Genomic DNA, 22,824 nt, shown 5'->3' with positions numbered 1-22,824 from the left:
CGCAAAACAAAGCGTGCGCCAGCCCCGACCCAAGACAAACTCTGAGCATGTGCAGGCCCGCAATCCGCGGCCAGGACGCGGGGGCTGGCTTCTGCGGCCCCGTCCCGAGCTGCAGGGCGCGAGGCTGCGGCCCCCGAATGACGCGCCGCGGGGGAGCGGGGGGCGCCGATGCGCGGGGGCTGCGCTCTGCCCGCAGGGCCCCCTTGGCCTCGGGCGGGGCCGCGAGCCGGGCCCGGCGGCGTGGCGCCCCGTGCGAGCCCGGGCGCCCCTGCAGCTGCCGCGGAGCACCCCGCCGGGAGGGGCGCCTCTCCCCGCCCCCCGCGCAGCGCCTGGAGTCCCTGCCGCGCCCGCAGGGCCGAGACCGGCGCTCTGCGGGCCCGCAGACCAGGCGGAGCAAAGGCGGGTGGGCGGTCCGGGCAGCGCTCCTGCGAGAGGCGGACCTGTTGGGGGGCGATTTCCACCCGGCACCCCGGCCGCCCTCCGGCCCTCCGCCCGCCAACTCACGAGGAGGCCGGGCGCCCCGCTCCCCGCGCCGCGCAGGCGGGAGAGAAGGGGGGGCGCCGCCCAGCCCGGCGAGGCAGGAAGCGAAGAGGACGGCGGGGGGGCAGCACTGAGCGCCCCCACCTTCACCCCGGCGAAGGACAGCAGCTCGCGCGGCTTCCGGGGGCAGAGCGGGACGCGGAAGCGGAGGTGCGGCGTCGGGGTGCGAGAGAGACGCGCCTGCCCTCCCCAGCGCCCCCGCGGAAGCCCAGGGAGGGGGCTGATCCCTGCCATGCTACCGCAAGGGGGGGTGTGGGGGGGTGCCCCCCCAAACAGATGCATGGCTTGTATTGCGCAAAAATCTGTCACTCCCCCCCCAACAGATGCATGGCTTGTGTTGCACAAAAATCTGTCACTCCCCCCCCAACAGATGCATGGCTTTTACTACACAAAAATCTGTCACTCCCCCCCCAACAGATGCATGGCTTGTATTGCACAAATATCTGTCACTCCCCCCCCAACAGATGCATGGCTTTTGTTGCACAAAAATCTGTCACTCCCCCCCCAACAGATGCATGGCTTTTACTACACAAAAATCTGTCACTCCCCCCCCAACAGATGCATGGCTTTTGTTGCACAAAAATCTGTCACTCCCCCCCCAACAGATGCATGGCTTTTACTACACAAATATCTGTCACTCCCCCCCCAAACAGATGCATGGCTTGTATTGCACAAATATCTGTCACTCCCCCCCCAAACAGATGCATGGCTTGTATTGCATAAATATCTGTCACTCCCCCCCCAACAGATGCATGGCTTTTATTGCACAAAAATCTGCCAAACCCCCCCCCCCACAGATGCATGGCTTGTATTGCACAAAAATCTGTCAATCCCCCCCCCCAACAGATGCATGGCTTTTGTTGCACAAAAATCTGTCACTCCCCCCCCAACAGATGCATGGCTTTTGTTGCACAAAAATCTGTCACTCCCCCCCCAACAGATGCATGGCTTTTACTACACAAAAATCTGTCACTCCCCCCCCCAACAGATGCATGGCTTGTATTGCACAAATATCTGTCACTCCCCCCCCAAACAGATGCATGGCTTGTATTGCATAAATATCTGTCACTCCCCCCCCAACAGATGCATGGCTTTTATTGCACAAAAATCTGCCAACCCCCCCCCCCACAGATGCATGGCTTGTATTGCACAAAAATCTGTCAATCCCCCCCCCCAACAGATGCATGGCTTTTGTTGCACAAAAATCTGTCAACCCCCCCCCCCAACAGATGCATGGCTTTTATTGCACAAAAATCTGCCAACCCCCCCCCAACAGATGCATGGCTTTTACTGCACAAAAATCTGCCAACCCCCCCCCCCAAAAGCATGGCTTTTATTGCACAAAAATCTGCCAACCCCCCCCCCCAAACAGATGCATGGCTTTAATTGCACAAAAATCTGTCACTCCCCCCCCAACAGATGCATGGCTTGTATTGCACAAATATCTGTCACTCCCCCCCCCAAACAGATGCATGGCTTGTATTGCATAAATATCTGTCATTCCCCCCCCAACAGATGCATGGCTTTTATTGCACAAAAATCTGCCAACCCCCCCCCCAAAAAAAAACAGATGCATGGCTTTTATTGCACAAAAATCTGCCAACCCCCCCCCCAAACAGATGCATGGCTTTTATTGCACAAAAATCTGCCAACCCCCCCCCCCAACAGATGCATGGCTTGTATTGAACAAAAATTTGCCACCCCCCCCCCAACAGATGCATGGCTTGTATTGCACAAAAATCTGTCAAGCCCCCCCCCCCCAAAGTTCGACCCCATTCCCCATGGACTATGCAGACGGCGGGGGGGGGGGTGCCTGGGTGCAGAAGCAACAGCTTTGCTTGGGGGGTGGGGGGGTGGAGAATAAAGAGCCCCCCCTCCCCAAGAGGGAAACGCACCCACCCACCAAGCGTCTGCCTGTTTTTCAGCCGTGCCTCGGTTTCCCAAAGAAACGTCGGCCCTTCGCCCGGCAAACCCACGAGGAGACCGGATTTCCCCGGGCGCGCGCTGTCGGCCACAGCGGCGAGAAAGAGGCACGGGGGCAAAGCGCGCCGCCTTCGGCCCCGCTCCCTTTGAGCGCCGGGCAGGGTCCCCGCGCAGGCGAGAGGAGCGGCTCTACTCGCCATATCTCTACGGTGCCCCATCCCGCCCCCCGCATCGGGCGCGCCCCAAAGGGGTCACGTTCGCTCCGGGGCCGGAAGTGTCGGCGCAGCCCCGTAGGGCGCGCGGGCTTGCACTTTTGCAGGGTTGCAGATAAGACAGAGAAAAGGGGCGCGCGGGGTGGGGCGGGGGGTTCTGCCGCTCAGCCCTGCACGGGTTAATGATCTGAGCCCTGTTCGGGGGCTTTTTTTTGGAGAAGGGGGGATTTTTATTTTTTTTTTAAAGGGGGAGGGTGGACCATAGGGAACACACCCCTCTCCATCTCCCAGAGCTCTGTGGAGACCTCCGGCAGGGCAGGGCAGAGGCAGAGGTAAGCGCTGGGGGGTGCTGGGAGGCGAGGCTTTGCTTCTGGGGGAAGGTCTGGGGCCAAGGGAGGGGCCTGGTCCATGCAATCCAGCTGACAAGTGTGTGTGTGGGGGGGGGGGGGCTCCATGGCTCTCTCTCCAAAAAAGAGGAAGAAGGCTACTGGGACAGGCTTAAGGCGCTGGCTAGGGTACAGAGCCAGAATCCTGCCCGAGAGAGCGCCTTCTCCCTTACCAACCTGCCCGGTCCACCAGGAGACAAGCCTTCAGCGTGGTGGCCCCCTTTCTTCACAATCCCCTGCCACGAGAGAACAGGCAGGCACCAATGCTGCGTTGTTTCCCGCGCCTCCTGAAAGCCACGCTCTTCCAGGAGGCGTCCCTGAATGGACCAGTGACGGTTTTTATTGGCACTGTGTGTTTTTAAACGTATAGTTTTAAGGTGGCGTTTTATTCATTATTATTTTTATTTATTACATTTATATGTAATATATATATATATATATATATATATATTTATTACATTTATAGCCATTTTTCCTCTTTAAGAAACCCTATCTTTCCTCTTTAAGAAACCCAATTAAAATTTATTTATTTATTTATTTATGGCATTTATACCCCGCCTTTTTTCCTCTTGCAAGGAACCCAAGGCGGCTTACATGATCCTCCCCCTCTCCCTTTTATCCTCACAACAACAACCCTGTGAGGTAGGTTGGGCTGAGAGTCTGTGACTGGCCCAAAGTCACCCAGTGAGCTTCCATGGCCGAGTGGGGACTAGAACCCGGATCTCTGGGCTCCCAGTCCAACACTCTCGCCACTACGCCACACTGGCTCTTTAATTTAAAATTTAATTTAAAAGATTAAAACCTGGTTTTAATCTTTTTATTCTTTTTGCGGTTTCATCTTTTGTGTCCACCGCTCCGAAATCTGTTCCAGATGCGGAGCGGTATATAAATAATGTAAATAAATAAAATAGATTGAATGAATGAATGAATGAATGAAGGGATCTAGCTTTACCACTGGGTTGGGTAAAAGACAAGGCGTTAGGTTGGCACAGGGCGCACTCCTATGCATGTTTAGACAGAAAAAGGCCCTCCAGCTCCCAGCATTCCCCAGCCGGCATATGGGACTTTCGTAGGACTTTTTTTCTGTCTGAACATGCATAGCACCGTGCCCATAGTTTAGTATAGATGCAGTGGTGGGTTGGAACGTTGCAAGAGAGGAAGCGAAGAGTGAGATAACAGAATGTGTCAGATTTGCGGTCAGAACCAAGTGACAGGAAACAGGTGATGGGGTAGAAGACAACCGTTACTGATAGGCAGGACCCGGTATGAACAAGTTCTATGCCCCTGTTGAAGGACCCCTCCTTGGATTTTAGAAAACAGCTGACTTTGCTTTATTGGACTAGGTTAGAGAGGCCAGGATAGGGGATGTGCCCGATCTCGGAAGCTAAGCAGAGTCAGCCCTGGTTGGATGGGAGACCGCCTGGGAATCAGGCTTGCTGTGGCTTGCTGGGAAAAAATTTGTGTGGCTTGCTGGGAAAACGACTGAAAAAATGCTAATCCACCTGTTTGAAAAAAATATAAGATATCTTCGTAGGAAATGCAAATGCCAAGTATTAATGACGGGTGATTAAGAATTTGAAAATGTAAATAATGGCTAATGTACGAGCTGTGTCCGTCTTCAGCTTGCATGTCTTGTTTTCATTTTATCCCCTGAACTGTCTTAACGGGCAGCGTGGTATCTTTCTCTTTACATGTGTCATGTGTTGTTTTGTGGTGGGCCTCTCAAATGCAGCCTGTTGTGACTGTGTGTGTGTTTTGATGGGACTGGACCAAGATTGCGGCATTCGTGGTGAGCGAAGGCAAGGGAGCAGTCTAGAAGACATTAGGGAGGGGGTCGGAAAGGTATGTTGAGCCTACATGTTACATCCTTTTTTGGGTTCGGCACCACAAGCCAAATGGAGCATGAAGGGAAATAAAAGGGGAAGGGGAATGAAACATATTTAGGTGGACCATTTATCACTCCCCTAAGCTTGAGGCAGTTTATAATAGTGGAAGCCAGGGAAGCCAAACATGCAGACTTAGGGAGCAATCCGATTGCTGCTAGTCAGCGCCTAGACGGCCATAGGATATGTTGATTTCCGGGAACCGGCCTCGGAGCCCGCACTCCAAGGTCGGTTCCCTGAGAACCGACACCCCCCCCCCCCGGTGCTGCCACGTAGGCAGCGCGGAATGGCCCCACTCTCGGAAGAGGAGCGCAGAGCGGCGAAAACAGGGCAGGGAAGGCGGAAAGGCGGCTCCGACGCATCCCACGTGTCGTCCGGCCGCCGCTTCCCCCGCTCCGACTTCCTGCGGCTAGACAGCCGAAATTGGCTGTTGAGCCCCAAATGCAGGGCGGCTGAAGCGTGGAAAGGATGATCCCCTCTGTGTTTCTCCTGCCCTGCATCGGATAGGGGGTCGCCTCCGAGTTCGGAGGCAGCCGCCTATCCCCGTGGGATTGCGCCCTACGTGTGTAATCCTATGGGATATGCCCTGGATACTCGTAAGCATCTGGATACTCTGAGGCTTACCAGTAACCAATGCAGAGCGGCAGGTGCCTGCATTTTAGCTAGATGGGCGATTTTGAGGCTTTGAGGAGGGAAGGAGGCCAGAGAAGGCTGGGAATATCTTGCAGTCCCTGGTCTCCTCCCTGCCCCGCCCCGCCCCACCCCTGGGAACGCCGCTTTTTCACCCCCCACAAGCTCACGTTTGTGGGCTTGTAGCAGCAGCCAGGACGGTTGTTTCCACGCTGGCTGCTGGGGGTAGGGAGCGAAAACCTGGAGCCAGGAAACCGAAATATCCAACGCCTCCCAGGCACTGGCCAGGTGCATAGGATTGCTCTCCCCACCGCATAATGGCAGTATCTGCACCCAGTCCAAGCAGCATCCTAGTTTACACCTCTTTTGTCTCCCCCACAGGCGTTGCAATGGCCTCAGAGGCACAACGTGGATCATGTCTTCTTTGGGGTGGAGTGGAAAGAGCTGCTGTGATGCCGCCTCAGGTCAGGGGGGGGGGATCATGGGGGTTCACGTGTGCACACGCATGCGAGCGGCGGTCAGAAAGTATGTGCCTCTTTACTTTTGGTGCAACGGGATGTTCAGGTGATCAAGTAAGAAAGCTATGACGTCTACTGACTCACACTTGAAGGGTCGTATCCAACGTTAGCCGTAGCTAACTGAAGTCCCATTCATTTCAAGGGATCTACTTTAAGTAGGACTAATATTGGATACTACCCAGAGTCTTGAATCCTACAAAAATAAAAAATGAGCATATGGAAACCTAACAGTTATCACTTACTCTTTCAAACTGGGATCAACTGTGTATGTGTGGGAAATGTATAGTGAAAATTATTTCCAGCAGAGATTTTTTTTCTTCTTCTTCTTTCAGGTTCCGGTGACCTTTGAGGAGGTGGCCATGTATTTCACCCAGGGGGAGTGGGATCTCTTGGATCCAGGCCAAAGAGCTCTGTACAAGGAGGTCATGCTGGAGAATTACCAGAATGTGGCTTTTCTGGGTAAGGACTCTCTTCCTTTGGAAGATAAATGCTGAAGGTACAGATTCCTGTTCTTGATATTAGCGCTGTAGGGATGCCAGCGTGGAACTGGGTGGAACTGGAGTTGCCATATCACCTGGATGATGTTATTTTGAAAAGTGCAGAAACCCAGTTTTGGAAATGTGATGCTTGCAAAGTTTGTCGCTTGCAACGGATTTGATGGTAATCCCTTCGCTGTTCTCCTCCTGTAGTCTAGTTCTCTCAGAGGGCAGATGAGGTGATAAGGATGTAAATAAATCCTTTTCTTATTTATTTCATACACTTATAAATTGCACTCTCTGGCTAACAGGTGCCCAGGGGTGATACAAGCACAAGATCCGGACAACGTGCAAATTTTACATGAGAAAAACAATGATAAAACGACAAGGTGCATCAAACCCTATACAAACCTATAAAACAGCTTAAAATTGCACACCTGAAGGTGCAGATAAAAGGTATTGCTACAAAGGTAATCTGTGAAGTACGTCAAAAATTCAGAGATTACCCTTGTAATCTGATACTTCAAACAGGATAGAGACACAATCCGCCTATATGTATAACTTTTGTATAGCTTCAGGAAGCTTACATACAACTTGGTTTTATTCCCACCGATTGTTTTACCATTTCAGCTTTGTTTTTAAATACTCTGTACATGTTTTGTAGTGTTTTAAGCATGTAGCAATACCTTTTAGTTGCACCTTTTAGTGTGCAATTTTAATCTACCTCTTATAAATTTGTAGAGGATTTGATTCACTGTGTCGTTTTATCATCGTTATTCACGTGTAAAATTTGCACCTCGTTCTGATCTTGTGCTTTTATCTGATTTTTATTGGTCAGGATATTATCCTCTTTGTTGGATCTTAGGTGCCCAGGACTGATATACAGTAACCACACTGTTTGTTTATTTATTTACAATATTTATATACCGCTCCACATAGGGATGTCAGAGAATTCCGCCACGGATCTCGGTGAGGCTGATTGCCAGTGCGTTCGGACCCCCGAAATCCGTGGCAGAACGAAGCCCCCTGCCCCCCCACCCCGCGAAAGGCACGCGAAATGGAGCACCTACCTGCTGCTGTTCGCACTGCTTTGCGAATGGCAGCCGCATCTGTGGCTGCCATTCGCTTCTTCATTATAGCCGTGATAGGCTACGTAAATACTTACGTAGCCTATCATGGCTAACGCAGGGACGCCATTTACGGCAAAAAAAAAAAAGGGAACGCAAATGGTGGCCGCCGTAGCCACTGCCATTTGCGTTCCCTTTTTTTCCCCCCGTGATAAGCTACGTAAATATTTACATAGCGTATCATGGCAAAATACAGGGATGCAAATGGCGGCGGCTACGGCAGCCGCCATTTGCGTCCCTATGCAGGCTGCCCAGCGGCCGGATGTCCGGCTGCGGGCGGCCCCGGTCGGTGGCTCCGCGGAGTCGCCGCAGAGCAGAGCTGGCCAGGGAGAATTTCGGGGGGAGGGACGGAGCGCCTCCCCCCCCCCATGAATGTCACCCTTCGAAAAGGTAAGTGATTTTCATACATCCCTAGCTCCACATCAAAGATTTCAGTGTGGTGAGCAACAAGATAAAAGAATAAAACCCCATAATTAAAAAAATTAAAACATTTTAAAAGAACAGATTCTGAACTTAGTAAACCGCAGCTGGTCACTCAGGGAACACCATAAAACACGCCATAAAACACAAGTGTTCCACCATAAATAAAATTAAATGCCTAGAGTTACAGTTAAAATTAAAAGTGAGATGAAACCTCAAGCAACATTAAAAGGCCAATGGAATGGAATAGTGTTTACTGCCTGTCTTAAATGTAGTAATGAGGAAGCAAACCTCACGTCCCTGGGGATGATAATCAGGGTGCTGCTACTAAAAAGCCCCTGTCCCTACTACCCAATAAACTAGCTTCTCTACATGGCGGTACATATAATAGGGCCTCCGATGATTATTGTAAGTTCTAAGTTACAGACAGGCTCATAGAATCATAGAATAGTAGGGCTGGAAGTCATTTAGGGATTTCTAGATCGAAACCGGCACTTTGAATTATGCCCGGAAACAAACTGGAAGCCAGTGAAGGGCCGATGTAATGTGGTCTCCAAAGTGCACTCCTCAAAGTCTAGCCACCAGATGAGTGCTTGTTTGAAAGTACCAAATGGACCCTGGTGATTCTCCGTGCCCAAGTCCTATTAATTAGCAGGAGTTGCCTTTCCCTGCTCTTGGCTTTCGGGAAGAGGCATAGCTATGGGTAGAACTGAAATGCCTGAATGTTTTGCAGTGAGACGTAACTAGCTTGTCTCCTTCCTTCTCAAGAAATGCCCAAACCCGACCTCGTCTCCTGGCTGGAAGATGGAGAAGATCCATTTGTCTGGAGCTCTGAGGAAGGGGAGAGATCAACAGGTACCTGCTTAGATGTGTGTGGTGAGAACATTTCCTGTTTGAGAACTGAAGGGGATCCTGGGAGAGAACTTCAGCCTTACTCAACATAGAAGTATTTGCACAGGGGAAGAAATACAGGCATAAATGTCTAATCATCCAAGAGAAACTTTAGGGACCGAATTCAGCGTGAGACCTCAGAGCTGACATTCATTGTTAAGTATAACGCCTTGGAACTTGGCTTCAACAGATCATCCAAATGGCTTAGTCATTACAGTCTATAGACTCCAAGTCCCATCTTGTAGTTACTGTTCTTTAATATTCTAGATGCCTCTTTAAACTGAAATGGAATGTTTGCTTTCTACCTGCCTGTAACTGACTTTTCCATCTTATTTCTATCCGTTCCTGCATCTGCCAGAGTGAGTTTAGCCCACAAAAGCTCATGCCTTAGTAATAAACCACTGTTGAGGCATCTCTACGCTAGCCTAAAATCCTGCATTTAAAACGGGGCTCTCTGCTTCCATTTTAAATGCAGGATCACAATGTCTCCCCTTTTCCCCTCCCCTTTCCCCCTCCGTCTCCCCGTATCTGAGTCTTCGGTATGTTTCATTGATCTCGCTCCTCTTTTTGCCGCTTTTCCTCTTTTCACAGAACTGAAGTGGAACACAACGGGGTAATTTGATAGCTCATTATCTGTGATCTAGTTAAAAATGGAAGAAAGGGCATTTAGTGCAGGAGACGCCCTGGAGGTTCACGGCATCATCTAAAGAGTCTGCAAACTTCCGTGAAGGAGCAATCTCAATAGCAGGATAAAAGCTCCGTGTGAAGGAGTCCTTAGTCTCTAAGGTGCCTCAGACTAGGGATGTACGAAAGTGACTTAACTTTCCGCGGATTATGTTGATGCTGGGGGGGGAGGCGTTCCGTCCCTCCCCCCGGAATCCTCGCCGGGGGGGGAGGTGCTCCGTTCCTCCCCCCCGGAATCCTGGCCGGCCGGCTGTGCTCCGCAGCGATTCTGCAGAGCCGCTGGCCGGCTCCGCCAGCAGCCAGACATCCAGCCGCTGGCTAGCAGAGACGCAAATGGCGGCGGCCATAGCCGCCGCCGTTTGCATCCCTGCAGTCAGCCGTGATAGGCTACGTAAATGTTTACATAGCCTATCACAGCTGATTAAAAAAAAAAAACGCGTACGCAAATGGCGGCGCCCATGGGCGCCGCCATTTGCATTCCTTATTTTGGCACGTCTTAGTCTACGTAAACATTTACGTAGACTAAGATGGAGAAAATAAGGGGAACGCAAATAGCGTAGCGTCTACGCTATCTGTGTTCCCCTTATTTTCGCCGTCTTAGTCTACGTAAATGTTTACGTAGACTAAGACGTGCCAAAATAGGAAACGGAAATGGCGACGGCCATGGCCGCTGCCATTTGCGTATGCGCCTTTTTTTTTTTAAGTCAGCCGTGATAGGCTATGTAAACATTTACGTAGCCTATCACGGTGGTTTTTTAAAATCTAGCTGTGATAGGCTACGTAAATCTTTACGTAGCCTATCACGTTGTGTTTTTTTTTTTTACTGGAAATGGCGGCGGCGGCAGCCGGTCGGAAGACCGGCCACCTCCGCCGCCGAACCGCAGCCGCCGCCGCTGCCAGGAAGATCCACCCAAGGTAAGTCCCATCCCAGGGGGGTGGCAGACCGTTCCGCCACCGATTTCGGGGGGCCAAATGCACTGGCATTCGGCCTCCCTGAGATCCGTGGCGGAACGTTTGTACATCCCTACCTCAGACTCCTTTTGTTTTAATAATCCGGGTATGCGTAACCTTTTTGCCAAAAAGATCCAGTATCAGCGGAGAGCTAAACACACACACACGCACACACCTCTGTCCGTGGTTTCTGACATGAAGATCTAATGGAATCTTCTTCCTTTGTTTCTCCCAAAGCAGGTGCAGCACAAGGCCATGAGAATTGTGGGGACCAATCTGGGATGTCATTGGAAGCCACCAAGGATGAAGCACAGAAAGGGACACATGGAAATCAACGAGGACCAAAAGAACACGAGGGAAACACGTCAAAGAAGGGGAGGAAGAAATCCTCTGCTTCTCCGGCTGCAGATGTCCACAAACACTTGACTCCACATGAAGGTTTCAAAGGAAACAGAAGGGAAAAGTGTATGGACTGTGGGAAAACATTTACAGATAAATCAACCTTAAAGAGACATAGCAGAATCCACACAGGGGAGAAGCCGTATAAATGCACAGAGTGTGGAAAAACCTTCCGTCGGAATCATCACCTTACTCGACATCGAAGTAGCCACACAGAGCAGAAACCATATAAATGCACAGAGTGTGGGAAGAGCTTCAGCGATTGCGGGATCCTTAATAGACATCGAAGAACCCACACGGGGGAGAAACCGTATAAATGCATAGAGTGTGGAAAGAGTTTCAGCAATAGTGGAAACCTTAAAATCCATCAAATAATTCACACAGGGAAGAAGCCACATAAATGTTTTGAGTGCGGAAAGAGCTTCAGTGATAGAGGAACCCTTACCACACATGAAAGAATCCACACAGGAGAAAAACCGTATAAATGTATGGAATGTGGGGAAAGCTTCATACGTAGTGGAACCTTGAATAGACATCAGAGAACCCACACAGGTGAGAAACCATACAAATGTATGGAGTGTGGAAAGAGCTTCGGTCGAAGCTACAGCCTTACTCAGCATAAAAGTATTCACAGAAGGCAGAAACTACAGAAGTGAATTTTAATAAACAACTCATGTGCGCAACCTTTTTGGCTCTGAGGGCCATATCGAGATATATATACACATGTATATGCACACACACACACACATTCACACCCCCCACAACCTCCCACACACACGCCCACACACTCCACACAGACACCCCCCCCAGACGCACACCCTGTACACACAACACCCCATACATATAGATGCACCTTTTGAATGCAGGTGAAAAGGAAAACACCGTGCCAAAGTGTGTGATAAATGTTGAGAACTTCCTCCCAAAGTATGCACGCAGAACTCCTTTTACACCCAGCCGTTTTGCAGGAACTTCCAATAATAGTTTCCCTACTTACTCCTCTTCTACTTCCTTTATTCTTACAAGAGGAACTCGTCCCCCAAGCCAAGGTTTTGAAAAGGAGCGGTGAGATTTCCGCTCAGTTTCTTTCTGTTCTGTTTCGCTCCATCTCGTTTCGGTCCGGCCACCTGTTCTGCTCTGCTCCGCTCGGCCGTCGCTCGCTTCTTCCCCTCCTTCCGTCATCTCCCCCTGTCCCCTCTCCCAGCTGCGTTTTATCCTTCTGCCTTTGGTTGAGACTGGGACCAAAGGGAATGCAGCGCTTCCATCTTCCCTCCCTGAGTTTCTACCGAAGGAAGCTTTGTAACATACAAAGCTCCAGGAGAAGAGATCCCCTTTCCCTCTCCGTCTGAAAGCAACATCTGCCCTCACCTCCTTTCTCTCTCCCTCTCTCGCTTCCTCTCAAGTAAAATTGGCCACATCACTTCTGACAATGCATTGTTTCTTCTCTAACCCTTTCTTGACCCTATTAAGATGGACACCCGTTGCTGGGGAACGGGCGGGAGGGTGCCGTCGCACTGCTGTCCTGCTTGTGGGCTTCCCACAAGCAGCTGGTTGACCACTGTGAACAAAATGCTGAGCTAGATGGCCCTTTGTCTGATCCAGCACCCACTAGCATCCCAGGAGGAGAGGGATGCAGCGAGCAGCCATAGATGTTAAAATAATAACATTTCCAGTGTCTAGAGGCAGGCTTCCCTGGGCTCTAATTGACAGCTGAATAATAATAATGATGGTTTCAGGAAGGGATTTCTCCTTCAGGCAGGCTTCCCTGGGCTCTAATTGACAGCTGAATAATAGTAATAATTAAAAAATAATAATGATGGTTTCAGGAAGGGATTTCTCCTTCAAGCAGGCTTCCCTGGGCTCTAATTGACAGCTGAATAATAATAATAATAATAATAATAATAATAATAATATAATAATAATGATGGCTTCAGGAAGGAATTTCTCCTTCAGGCAGGCTTCCCTGGGCTCTAATTGTCAGCTGAATAATAGTCATAATAAAATTATAATGATGGTTTCAGGAAGGGATTTCTCGTTCAGGCAGGCTTCCCTGGACACTAATTGACAGCTGAATAATAGTAATAATTAAAAAATAATAATGATGGTTTCAGGAAGGGATTTCTCCTTCAGGCAGGCTTCCCTGGGCTCTAATTGTCAGCTGAATAATAGTAATAATTAAAAAATAATAATGATGGTTTCAGGAAGGGATTTCTCCTTTAGGCAGGCTTCCCTGGGCTCTAATTGACAGCTGAATAATAGTAATAATTAAAAAGTAACAACGATGGTTTCGGGAAGGGATTTCTCCTTCTGGCAGGCTTCCCTGGGCTCTAATTGACAGCTGAATAATAGTAATAATTAAAAAATAATAATGATGGTTTCAGGAAGGGATTTCTCCTTCAGGCAGGCTTCCCTGGGCTCTAATTGACAGCTGAATAATAGTAATAATTAAAAAAATAATAATGATGGTTTCAGGAAGGGATTTCTCCTTCAGGCAGGCTTCCCTGGGCTCTAATTGACAGCTGAATAATAATTAAAAAATAATAATGATGGTTTCAGGAAGGGACAGCTGAATAATAAGAATAATAAGGGTTTCGGGAAGGGATTTCTCCTTCAGGCTACCCTGGTTAGTGCACCTTTGGGTTTTTGCCCTACCCTCCAAAACGTGGCTTCGCTCACTTGCTCAGATCATGTTCGATGTACACCCACTTCTCCACCGTACTTCTACCACAGTTTGGTCTGGATAACGTGTGGCAGAACCTGGGCTGGACTGAGGGGTGTGCGTGTGTGTGCAGTTCCACAGCACAGCTAGAGTTCGTTCAAATGTCCGCTTCCATTTCTGTGATTTTAATGCCCCCACACCGACTGTTCTGGGATCCTGGGGTAATTTTACACTCTCCTGTTTTCACTTTCTGGAACCTGATATCTCCTTGGTGTGTGAGAAGGGAGCAGAAAATAATCTGCTACTCAAGTGCTCCTGTCAGCCTTTCAGGGCACAACCCTGTGCATGATTAAACAGAAGAAGTCTGGCTGGGGAATGCTGGGAGTTGTAGGACTTTTTTTCTGTCCAAACATGCATAGGGTTGCGTCCTTTATATATCATGCTGCCTAATCCTGGCTTTGGCCGCGTGTGCACCAGCTCCGTGTCTCCCGCTGGAATAATGGCTCGGATCTGAGGGGTTTTCTGAAGGGCTGGGGTTTCCCCTGACCTGTGAGGGACCCTGTTACTACCTGGTTTTATTGTTACGGTGTTGCAATGTTTTTCATTAAATAATTACGTTTTTAATTATTGTTGTCTCTTGTCACGTTTTTTAACGTGAAGTGCTTAGGGATTTTAATATGTCAAGCAGTAGAAAAGTATTATACTTAATAATCATCTAAGAGCCGAGTTTTAAAAGGACTGAGGATATCCCTTTATAGTACATGTCATCCACATTTGCTTTGGCAGCATTTACAGCTCAGCTGCTGACGTTTCAAGTTCTACTCCCTCACTACCGCCACAGTGCTGTATCACTGATACAACATAGGCTGCTTCCACACTGGGTGTTTAGTGTGGAATCAACACATTTTGTTCACCCGCTTTTTACAGGGCACTCCAGAAGACATTATCTTCCTGCATCTTCCTCGTGTTTCTTCCTTCTTTGATCATCACCTTACTAGCAGAATATCAGACTTTTTGTTTAAGACCAGAAGAGCTGCACAGTTACCGCAGGTGCGGACCGCCTTTTGCGATGCCTTCCTTGTGAGGTGCGGTTCTGACATGGAGTTTTTCTACATAAGGCTATTAATCGGCTGCTAATCCACTGTATCTACTAAAGGGTTTGTCGCAGAATTGAGATCCGTGCACGACGCGTAGCGTGTTCCGTTCCCTGCTTTCCCACTACATAACCTCTAGGTGGCACTGTGGTATAACGGAATAGTGCAAACATGCAACAGGAAAGGGTGCTTTCTTTTGCTTCCACAATGCAATGCTGCATTTTCCCTGCTCTAAAAAAAAACTCGCTGAAAGTAATGGTTAAACACAGAAGCGAAACTGGAGGGTCGCAATGTTGTCAAAAAAGCACCTGTAGAGGAAACGCCGGAAGACCTTTGTATCTCGAGGAGATAGGTGTGACATGCTGCAACTACGCCTTACATGACCAAACTTTCTGTGAGGCCTTAAAAGTTAAACCTTTTAGGCTTCATGGCCTGACCCTTGCTTTCCAGGCTCCTTGACCAGAAAACATGTTTTTTCTAAGGTTTCTCAAGGTTAGAATCGGGATGGTACAACCTTGGAATGCAGGAAGATTTCCCTGGCTGTGGTCCACCTGCCTTAGCTTATCTCATGGGAGGATGCATAAACATCATGAGACTAAGAATCGGACCACCAAAACAGGTGTGATTGATTTAAGGAGGCTGTGGACAATGCTACATAGACACAAGGGATGTGGGGCATATAAGTCCCTTCGCAGTGGCAATCAAGCTGAGCTTCGGCACAGGCCAGCACCATGGAAGTGCTGCACATCGGCTGCCTGGAATCTGTCCGCTGCCGTTATCTGGGGCTCCCGACAGCAGAACGGGGAAGGGTGAGATCTTGCTTGGTTTTGCATTGAAACCAGCATGTTCATTTGTACTCTTCTGCTTGCTACTTAACTCTTTGACTGGTGTGCTTATTGCTTCTGAATCTAAAATAAGAACCTTTCTGCCTCTGGCAGAACAGCTCCTAAGCAACCATCAGTGGGGAGTTACGAGCGCATGATAAATGCCTCGTGTAGAAGGCAGCTGTTGACTGGGAATCTGCAAGCAGGACACAAGCACAACAGCACCCTCCGACCCATGTTTCTTTCTCTTTTTCTTTTTTCCATTGTATCATATTTTATTATTTCATATATTTGTATGGCACTTATTTTTTTCTAATATTTGTATCACATGTTAGTCTTCTAAGTTTCTGTAATCCTCCCAGAGCACATTGGTTATTGGGCAGATTAAAAATAATAATAAATAAATGCCAATAGAGAGTATTCTGGTAGAGTATGGTAGACGATGGAGAATAATCCCGTCAGAGAGACAGCAGAGAGTCATACCAGCTGAGTCACACTGCTGCATGACAGGGTTGATCAAAACAGTGCCATGCAACTCTCATGCTACGGCAGTGTTCCACAACCTGGTTCCTCCAGATGTGTCAGACTACATGCTCTTCACGCCCAGCCAGCACGACCAATGACCTTGAGGTCTGGGGATGATGGGAGTTGTAATGAAAATTTGGAGTGGTGTTGTTTCTCAGTAATGTAGTCATTTATAGCTGCTCTCTGCTCACAGAGTCTCTGAAGCATATGCAATGTGCTGTTCCAGCATGTGCACACATCCAAAATGAATTGGTGTTCTGGAAGGCCACGGCTACGTTGGATGGCGCCGATTGCCTCCATTGCTGAGCAGGGTTGCCTGAAGTGGGTGTAGGGAGGGGATAGCTGCTGCTGAGAGGAGGGGACCACTGTCCAACCCCCTTCCTACTACTGGCGCATCCACAGAGTGTGGGTCAAGGCAGGCCAGCCCCCATTTTCGCAGAGGCATATGCCTGGTAAGCTATATTTATCCCATCCCATCATCAAGCTTAACTAAATATGAAAACAAGGATGTGTACCGAAAATGAAGCTATCTCTTTGTGGTCTCTTGTGGAAACAAAACAAATCCTGACATTTAGCCTGCAATCCTATGCTTGTTGAACTTGGACAGAAAAAGGTCCCATCATCTTCCGGCCACTTTGGCTGGTTGAAGAAGGGATGCTGGGAACTGCATTGCTTTTTCCTGTACAACCACATGCATAGGATTATGCGGGCCTGGCTACAACTCGTATTACACACTGACACGCTGTCCATTTCCAGGGAAATGCTGCTGCCGATCTCTGCACAGTGCACATAGGGGGACTGGCACCAGCCCAGCAGCAACAGGGCCAGCCTCTCGGTGTGTGTACGTCATCCTTCTTCATGTAGCAATTGCTGAATTTTTGCACCCCACCTACCCCACCTTTCTACCAAGACATTGGCACTCAAGTCAACTCATGAGCAAGTGTTCATCTGAGAGCTTGGAGATCTGAGTATAGTCCGCTCAGCCACGGAAGCTCGCTGGGTGACTTTGGCCCAGTCAGAAAGCCCCAGCCTACTACCTCAGTGTTGTTGTTGTGAGCGTTAAATGGAGAGGAAGAGGATAATGTGAGCTGCCTTGGGTTCCTTGCGCTAGGAAAAAAGGTGTCATTTCTGCAATGCATCAATAGAATAAATAAATACCATGGCATTGCAAATGTAGAAATGGGGTGACTAGAAGTGCAATCCTGTGCATGTTTACAGAAGTCCAACAGTTCCCATCACACCAAAACTGTCAGTACTGTATAATCTGCCTCCCTAATTATCCCCTCATCATTAGACCTTGTGGTGGGAGGACAGAATCAGTGGTTCTTATGGTAGTGGGGATGGTGATAGACAGATCAATCAGTGACTGGTTTTGTTCACTCACCACATTCATAAATGCATTCATTCTGTTACTGTGACATCCCACAGCTGCGCATCGTGCCTTGCTGGTGGATGAGGCACTGAGGGCCGCAGAGAGGGAGAGGAGAGAAGAGGAGGAGGAGGAGATCAAAGAGCCCCAACTGCAGCCAGAGCCAGCAGCGAGAGGAGCAGCATCTGTGGGGGAAGGCCACCCTTCTTCCATAGATGAAGCTCCTCCTCTTGTGCTCCTGAGGCGTCTCTTGACAGATGTCCAAGAGGAAAAAAGGCAGGGTATAAATGCAATAAATAAATAAATAAATGTCCAGAGGCTCAGCAGGCCCTGTAAGTAGTACTACAGAATGGCACCTGAGCTAACAACTCTGACTGCAAGATGCATATTACCATTGTGCTTTATTTGTCTCTTTCTACACACAGGTGATGACCTTCAAAGAAGGGTGGAGGCCATACAGCGGGAATTGCATCCTCCTCCGAACTGCGGCCTGCAGCCAGCCAGTGCCCAGCCCAACATTACAATTATTTCTGTGTTTTGTTTTGATCTGTTCTGTTTGTATATAAAGTTCATTCTAAAAAAAAAGTTAACAATTCCTTGGTTCAAGTCCGGATATAATTTTTTAAATCTGGATCATTTTACACAATGATCTCTGTGTTTGCTTACTGTTAACCGCAACAAGAATGCCTTCCCAGCCAAACAAGCCCAGCTGCTGTAAGCTTTCCTCATAGGGAGATGGTCAGTCAGCATCCCGGATGTTATGAAGTATGCTTTATTTTACATGGAGGTGCATATCACATACATGTAAACTAAACACATACCAGAGGGATCTTTTCACAAAAAACTCTCGGTGCTTAGGAAAACCCAAAAGCTGAGGGAGTCTTTGAAAGCAATTCCTTGATTTATGAAAGAAGAATTTAAAATGAATTAAAAGCACACATCAAGAGAATTAGAACTATACATACATCTGGGGAATCAGAATCATACTAACATTCAGAGGGGTAAAGATACACATATACAGTCAATAGTGAAGTACACTGGGATGCATAGAAAATTGTGCGTGTGTGTAGTAGGGATGTACACTGTTGCATAGTCCGCCACACACAGTCGGGCGGCGCAACTGGACTCTGCATGTGAGTTATTCTAAAGCTCCTCCGCATATCACCAGTGCTTTGGGCTCTGTCCAGGCCAGACAGGGACTGCTTGTTTGGACAAAGTTCTGAGGGACACCTCAGTGTGACCACACTCACAATTACATGATTCTGCCTCATTGTCCCTCAGAACTTTGGCTCACATTAGCAGCAGTATCATCATCCCAGGGGTCCTCCTCGACCTCGTCACTTGATGACTGCTCTACTCTGCTGACAGCTGGTGGTGGTGGAGGGAGGTGCTGCTTGGGAATCCATCCCCTGTTGGAGCGTATGAAGGCGAGGGTGGAGACATGTTCCGGTGTGAGTCTGCTTCGGTGGGCGGTGACAATGTTGCCTGTGGTGGTGAAAAGCCTTTCAAAGGCCACACTCGAGGGAGGGCAAGGTAGATCCCAAATGGCGACTTTGGTCAGATTTGGCCAAACGCCACGTTTTGTCTCCCAGTATAGGAGAGGATCACTCTCTGGGCTGCTCTGCATTCCCGAGAAACTCTCTCTGGCATAAGCTTCCCATTCCTGGATAGCCACATCATAAGCTGATCCTTTCCTGGCTGCTTTGGCACATTTCCCCTGCCAGCTCCCGCTTACACCAAGCTCCACTGCCATTGAGGAGTACAGTAGAACTTTTGACAAGATGCCCCTGTGTCTGTATGTTGTGTTGGTGGTGCAGCTGCTGTGGCGTCATCATCGCCCCTCCTGCTGGTGATGGTGCTACTGCTGCAGATATTATCTTCAGGGGAGGTAGTAGTCCTACTAGCCTCACTCTTCCCCAGCTCCTTCTCATCCAGCACATCTCTCTGGCTGTGGCAGCACTCTATGACTTTCTCTGTCAAATAAGTTTTTACACTTTGGAAGTCAGGGTTCTGGTGTGGCAGCACCGCCCTTGTTGTGCTATCCCAGAACCGTGGCTCAAGGAATGCAGCAGCAAGGTATTTCATGTCCCCCCTCATCGAAGTGATGTGTTTGTTGGTGCCCAGCTCCTGCAGAAGGAATTCAGCAAGCCTAACTGCAGGATTGGGGACTTGACTGCCTACAGCACTGGTGCGCTCACAAAGCTCAGCATGGCATTTTCCCAGCACCCCCTCTATAATCTTCAGCACAGGTAGAACTTGGCCCAGTGTGGAGTAGCATTGTGCATTCATCGAATATTTTTAAAATGTCCACAGGTCTTGCATCCAGAGCCTCTGATGTGGTGTGACAAAAAATTTGGAGTGGTGTTGTTTCTCAGTAATGTAGTCGTTTATAGCTGATCTCTGCTCACAGAGTCTCTGAAGCATGTGCAATGTGCTGTTCCAGCATGTGCACACATCCAAAATGAATTTGGTCTCAAATTCAATAAAGGTCTCTGGGACAGGGATAGGGTGGCAGATACTGCAATTATAGTTGCTGTTTCTAAAACTGTTGCAAAAAATGGTTCATGTATTTTTATTATTGGTTTTATTCTTTATGTTTTTGTTATGTATGTTGCCCTAAGAGCTCTTGTTATGATGTGACTCATAAACTGAATGAATGAGTCAATACATCACCCCTTCCCTACAGTGGTAGCCACCCTGTAATTCTGGATCAGGTCACAATCTGTCCAAAATCATTAAAGACAAAAAAAGTGCCTCTAAAAGAAGCTGTGATCCAAGTCCAGATACTGGTGGGAGAGGAATTCTTCCCCATACCAAGTATGAAGAATCAGATGCCATCATTAATTTTCATCATTAGATGCTCCTTAGTATTGAGATCAGGCCTCAATATAATAATGTAGCACTTGGGAATGAAGATGCAGCCCAGCAACCCAGCACTGGAGGCCAAGGTAGAGAAGACCTGCACGGCTACCATGTATTTCCCCTTGGTGCTCAGGTAGGTGGGCACAAAGGACACCCAGACACTGCAGAAGACCAGCATGCTGAAGGTGATCAGCTTGGTTTCATTGAAGGCCCCAGGCAGCTTCCGGGCTAGGAAAGCCACCGTGAAGCAGATGGCAGCCAGGAAGCCCATGTAGCCAAGGGCAGCATAGAACAGAGCAACAGACCCTTCGTTGCATTGCAGGATGATCTCTCCAGGCTGGGAGTGCATGTCTGAGTCTGAGAATGGGGGAGAGGTTCCCAGCCAGATAGTGCAAAGGCCAGCTTGGACACTGGAGCAAGAAAGGACAATGGCATTTGCCAAGCTCTTCCCTAACCATCTCCTCATTTTGTTCCCTGGCTTTGTGGCCAGGAAGGCCAGCACCACAGTGATAGTTTTTGCCAACAGAGACGAGACAGCAACTGAGAAGATAATGCTGAAGGCTGTTTGTCGAAGAAGGCAAGTCGCTGTCCTTGGCTGGCCAATGAACAGGAAGGAGGACAAGAAGGAAAGCAGGAGAGAGATGAGGAGAATGTAGGAGAGGTCCCGGTTGTTGGCTTTGACTATGGGAGTTTCTAGGTATTTAATGAAGATACCTAACACCAAGCCCGTTGTTAAGGACAAGAGTAGGGCAAAGGAAGCCAGGACGATCCCCAAATATTCTTCATAGGACAGGAAGGTGATAACTTTGGGGACACATTGATCTCGGTCCTTGTTTGGATGCTGATCTTCTGGACACTTGGTGCAATGGTCTGCATCTGAGAAGAAAAAGAGCAAGTCAGTATCATCGCCATACATTTATAATAATCTGTGTTCAACTACATTGCATCAATGATATGTTTTGTGCTGAAGGCTTACTTCCCAGAGCCAGACGAATCAGGGATGGGGATGAGATCAAGAAATGGCAATGTGTCGAAAGGATGCGTTCAGATGCCACAGCCCAGGACCCCAGCCCCCCCTTCATCTGAACAGGATCTGAAGACACTGAGCATGGTGGAAAGCTGGTCCCATGACCACCCTGAGAAGGCAGCCACCAAAACAATATCAACATAGCACCAGCAATACGGCCGCCATTACGGTACCGCTGGCTGAGACTCCAGACGCAAATGGCATCCGCTACGCCATTTGTGGCCGTAAAGCCCTTGGTTTAAGCTAAATGCAGCCATTAATTTAAGCTAAATGCAGCCTTAGCCAGCGCTACGGCAATGGCGACTGTATCGCTGGTGCTTAGGGATGACAGAGAATTCTGCGATGGATCTTGGTGAGGCTGAATGCTAGTGCATTCGGCCCCCCAAAATCCCTCATGGAACAAAGCCCCTGCCACCCCCACCCCACGAAAGGCACGTGAAACAGAGCACTTACCTGCTCCCGTCTGCGCTGCTTTGCGAATGGCGGCCGTCCTGTGGCTGTCATTCGCTTTCTCCTCTCAATAGCTGTGATAGGCTACGTAAATACTTATGTAGCCTATCACGGCTAAAACAGGGTTGCCATTTCCGTCCCTGCGGAGGCCATGATAGGCTACGTAAGTATTTACATAGCCTATCACGGTGGTGGGGGGGGAACCCAGCGTACGCAAATGGCGGTGGCTACCGCCATTTGCGTATGCTGGGGTTTTTCCCTCTGTCATGATAGGCTACATAAATATTTACATAGCCTATCACGGCTCAATACAGGGATGGAAATGGCGGCTACAACAGCCGCCATTTGCATCCCTGCAGGGCCGCCCAGCAGCTGGATGTCCGGCTGCGGGCAGCTGGAGCTGGCTGGCGGCTCTGCGGCTTGGCCGCGGAGTGGAGCCAGCCTGGCAGGACTTCGGGGGGAGGGAGTCCCTGTGATACCCCTGTGCGGGGCCAGGTAAGGGATTTGTACATCCCTACTGGTGCTACAGAGCCGGCCGGCGAAGAGAATCCAGTTCCACTTGGGTGCAGAGGGAGGCAGAGGGAGGTGGGGCCGTTACTCATCATTTAGCTAGACACAACACTGGATCTCCTAGAGACTGTAGAAGGCTGAGTGTTTGGACCTCTTTGGCTATTCAGATCATGGCCTGCTGAACAGCCACACCACAATTATAAACATGAGAACATAAGAAGAGCCATGCTGGATCAGACCCAAAGGTCCACCTGCCTGTAGGAAACCCACAAATCGGACATGAGTCCAACAGCACCCTACTGCTAATGTTCCCAAGCAACTAGTGTGCACGCTGCACAATTGTGGAATACCTTCCATGGGAAGATTTGATTTGGTTTTATATGGGCTGTGAAAACATCTGTTCAGGCAGATATTTGAGGTGTATATTGTCAATACTGACTGGCAGCAATGGCTCTTCGGGGTTTCAG

The 22,824-nt window shown here is 49.1% G+C and overlaps 2 protein-coding genes across 2 annotated transcripts in view; one reads left to right on the top strand and one right to left on the bottom strand.

Moving 5' to 3' along the window:
- The first annotated feature begins 322 nt into the window (after positions 1-322).
- Positions 323-19,264, top strand: LOC146356548 (uncharacterized). Its single transcript, XM_084830176.1, has 8 exons — positions 323-690; positions 4,794-4,903; positions 5,956-6,038; positions 6,425-6,551; positions 8,884-8,970; positions 10,879-11,592; positions 17,568-17,789; positions 19,233-19,264. The coding sequence occupies exons 3-8, from the start codon at positions 5,964-5,966 to the stop codon at positions 19,262-19,264; spliced, it is 1,257 nt and encodes a 418-aa protein (XP_084686302.1). The 5' UTR covers positions 323-690; positions 4,794-4,903; positions 5,956-5,963.
- LOC146356547 (vomeronasal type-2 receptor 26-like) overlaps positions 18,269-22,824 on the bottom strand; it is a 19,395-nt gene continuing 14,839 nt past the window's right edge. Inside the window, exon 6 of the mRNA XM_084841166.1 lies at positions 18,269-21,246. Coding sequence (XP_084697292.1) covers positions 20,336-21,246 — 911 coding nt within the window. The 3' untranslated portion in view covers positions 18,269-20,335. The remainder of the gene's footprint in view (positions 21,247-22,824) is intronic.

Source organism: Heloderma suspectum, chromosome 2 (assembly GCF_057233095.1).
Source record: "Heloderma suspectum isolate Gila_16-S chromosome 2, 16-S_ref, whole genome shotgun sequence".
NCBI lineage: Eukaryota > Metazoa > Chordata > Lepidosauria > Squamata > Helodermatidae > Heloderma > Heloderma suspectum.
Note: the sequence above shows the minus strand (reverse complement) of the source record. Positions and strands in the feature narration are given on the sequence as shown.

Bases quoted from the DNA above. Each gene is read 5' to 3' on its own strand.
- LOC146356548 (XM_084830176.1), top strand. From the start codon at position 5,964: ATGGCCTCAGAGGCACAACGTGGATCATGTCTTCTTTGGGGTGGAGTG. The intron at 6,039-6,424 runs GTCAGGGGGGGG...TTCTTCTTTCAG, and splicing joins CTGCTGTGATGCCGCCTCAG to GTTCCGGTGACCTTTGAGGA. The intron at 6,552-8,883 runs GTAAGGACTCTC...TTCCTTCTCAAG, and splicing joins CCAGAATGTGGCTTTTCTGG to AAATGCCCAAACCCGACCTC.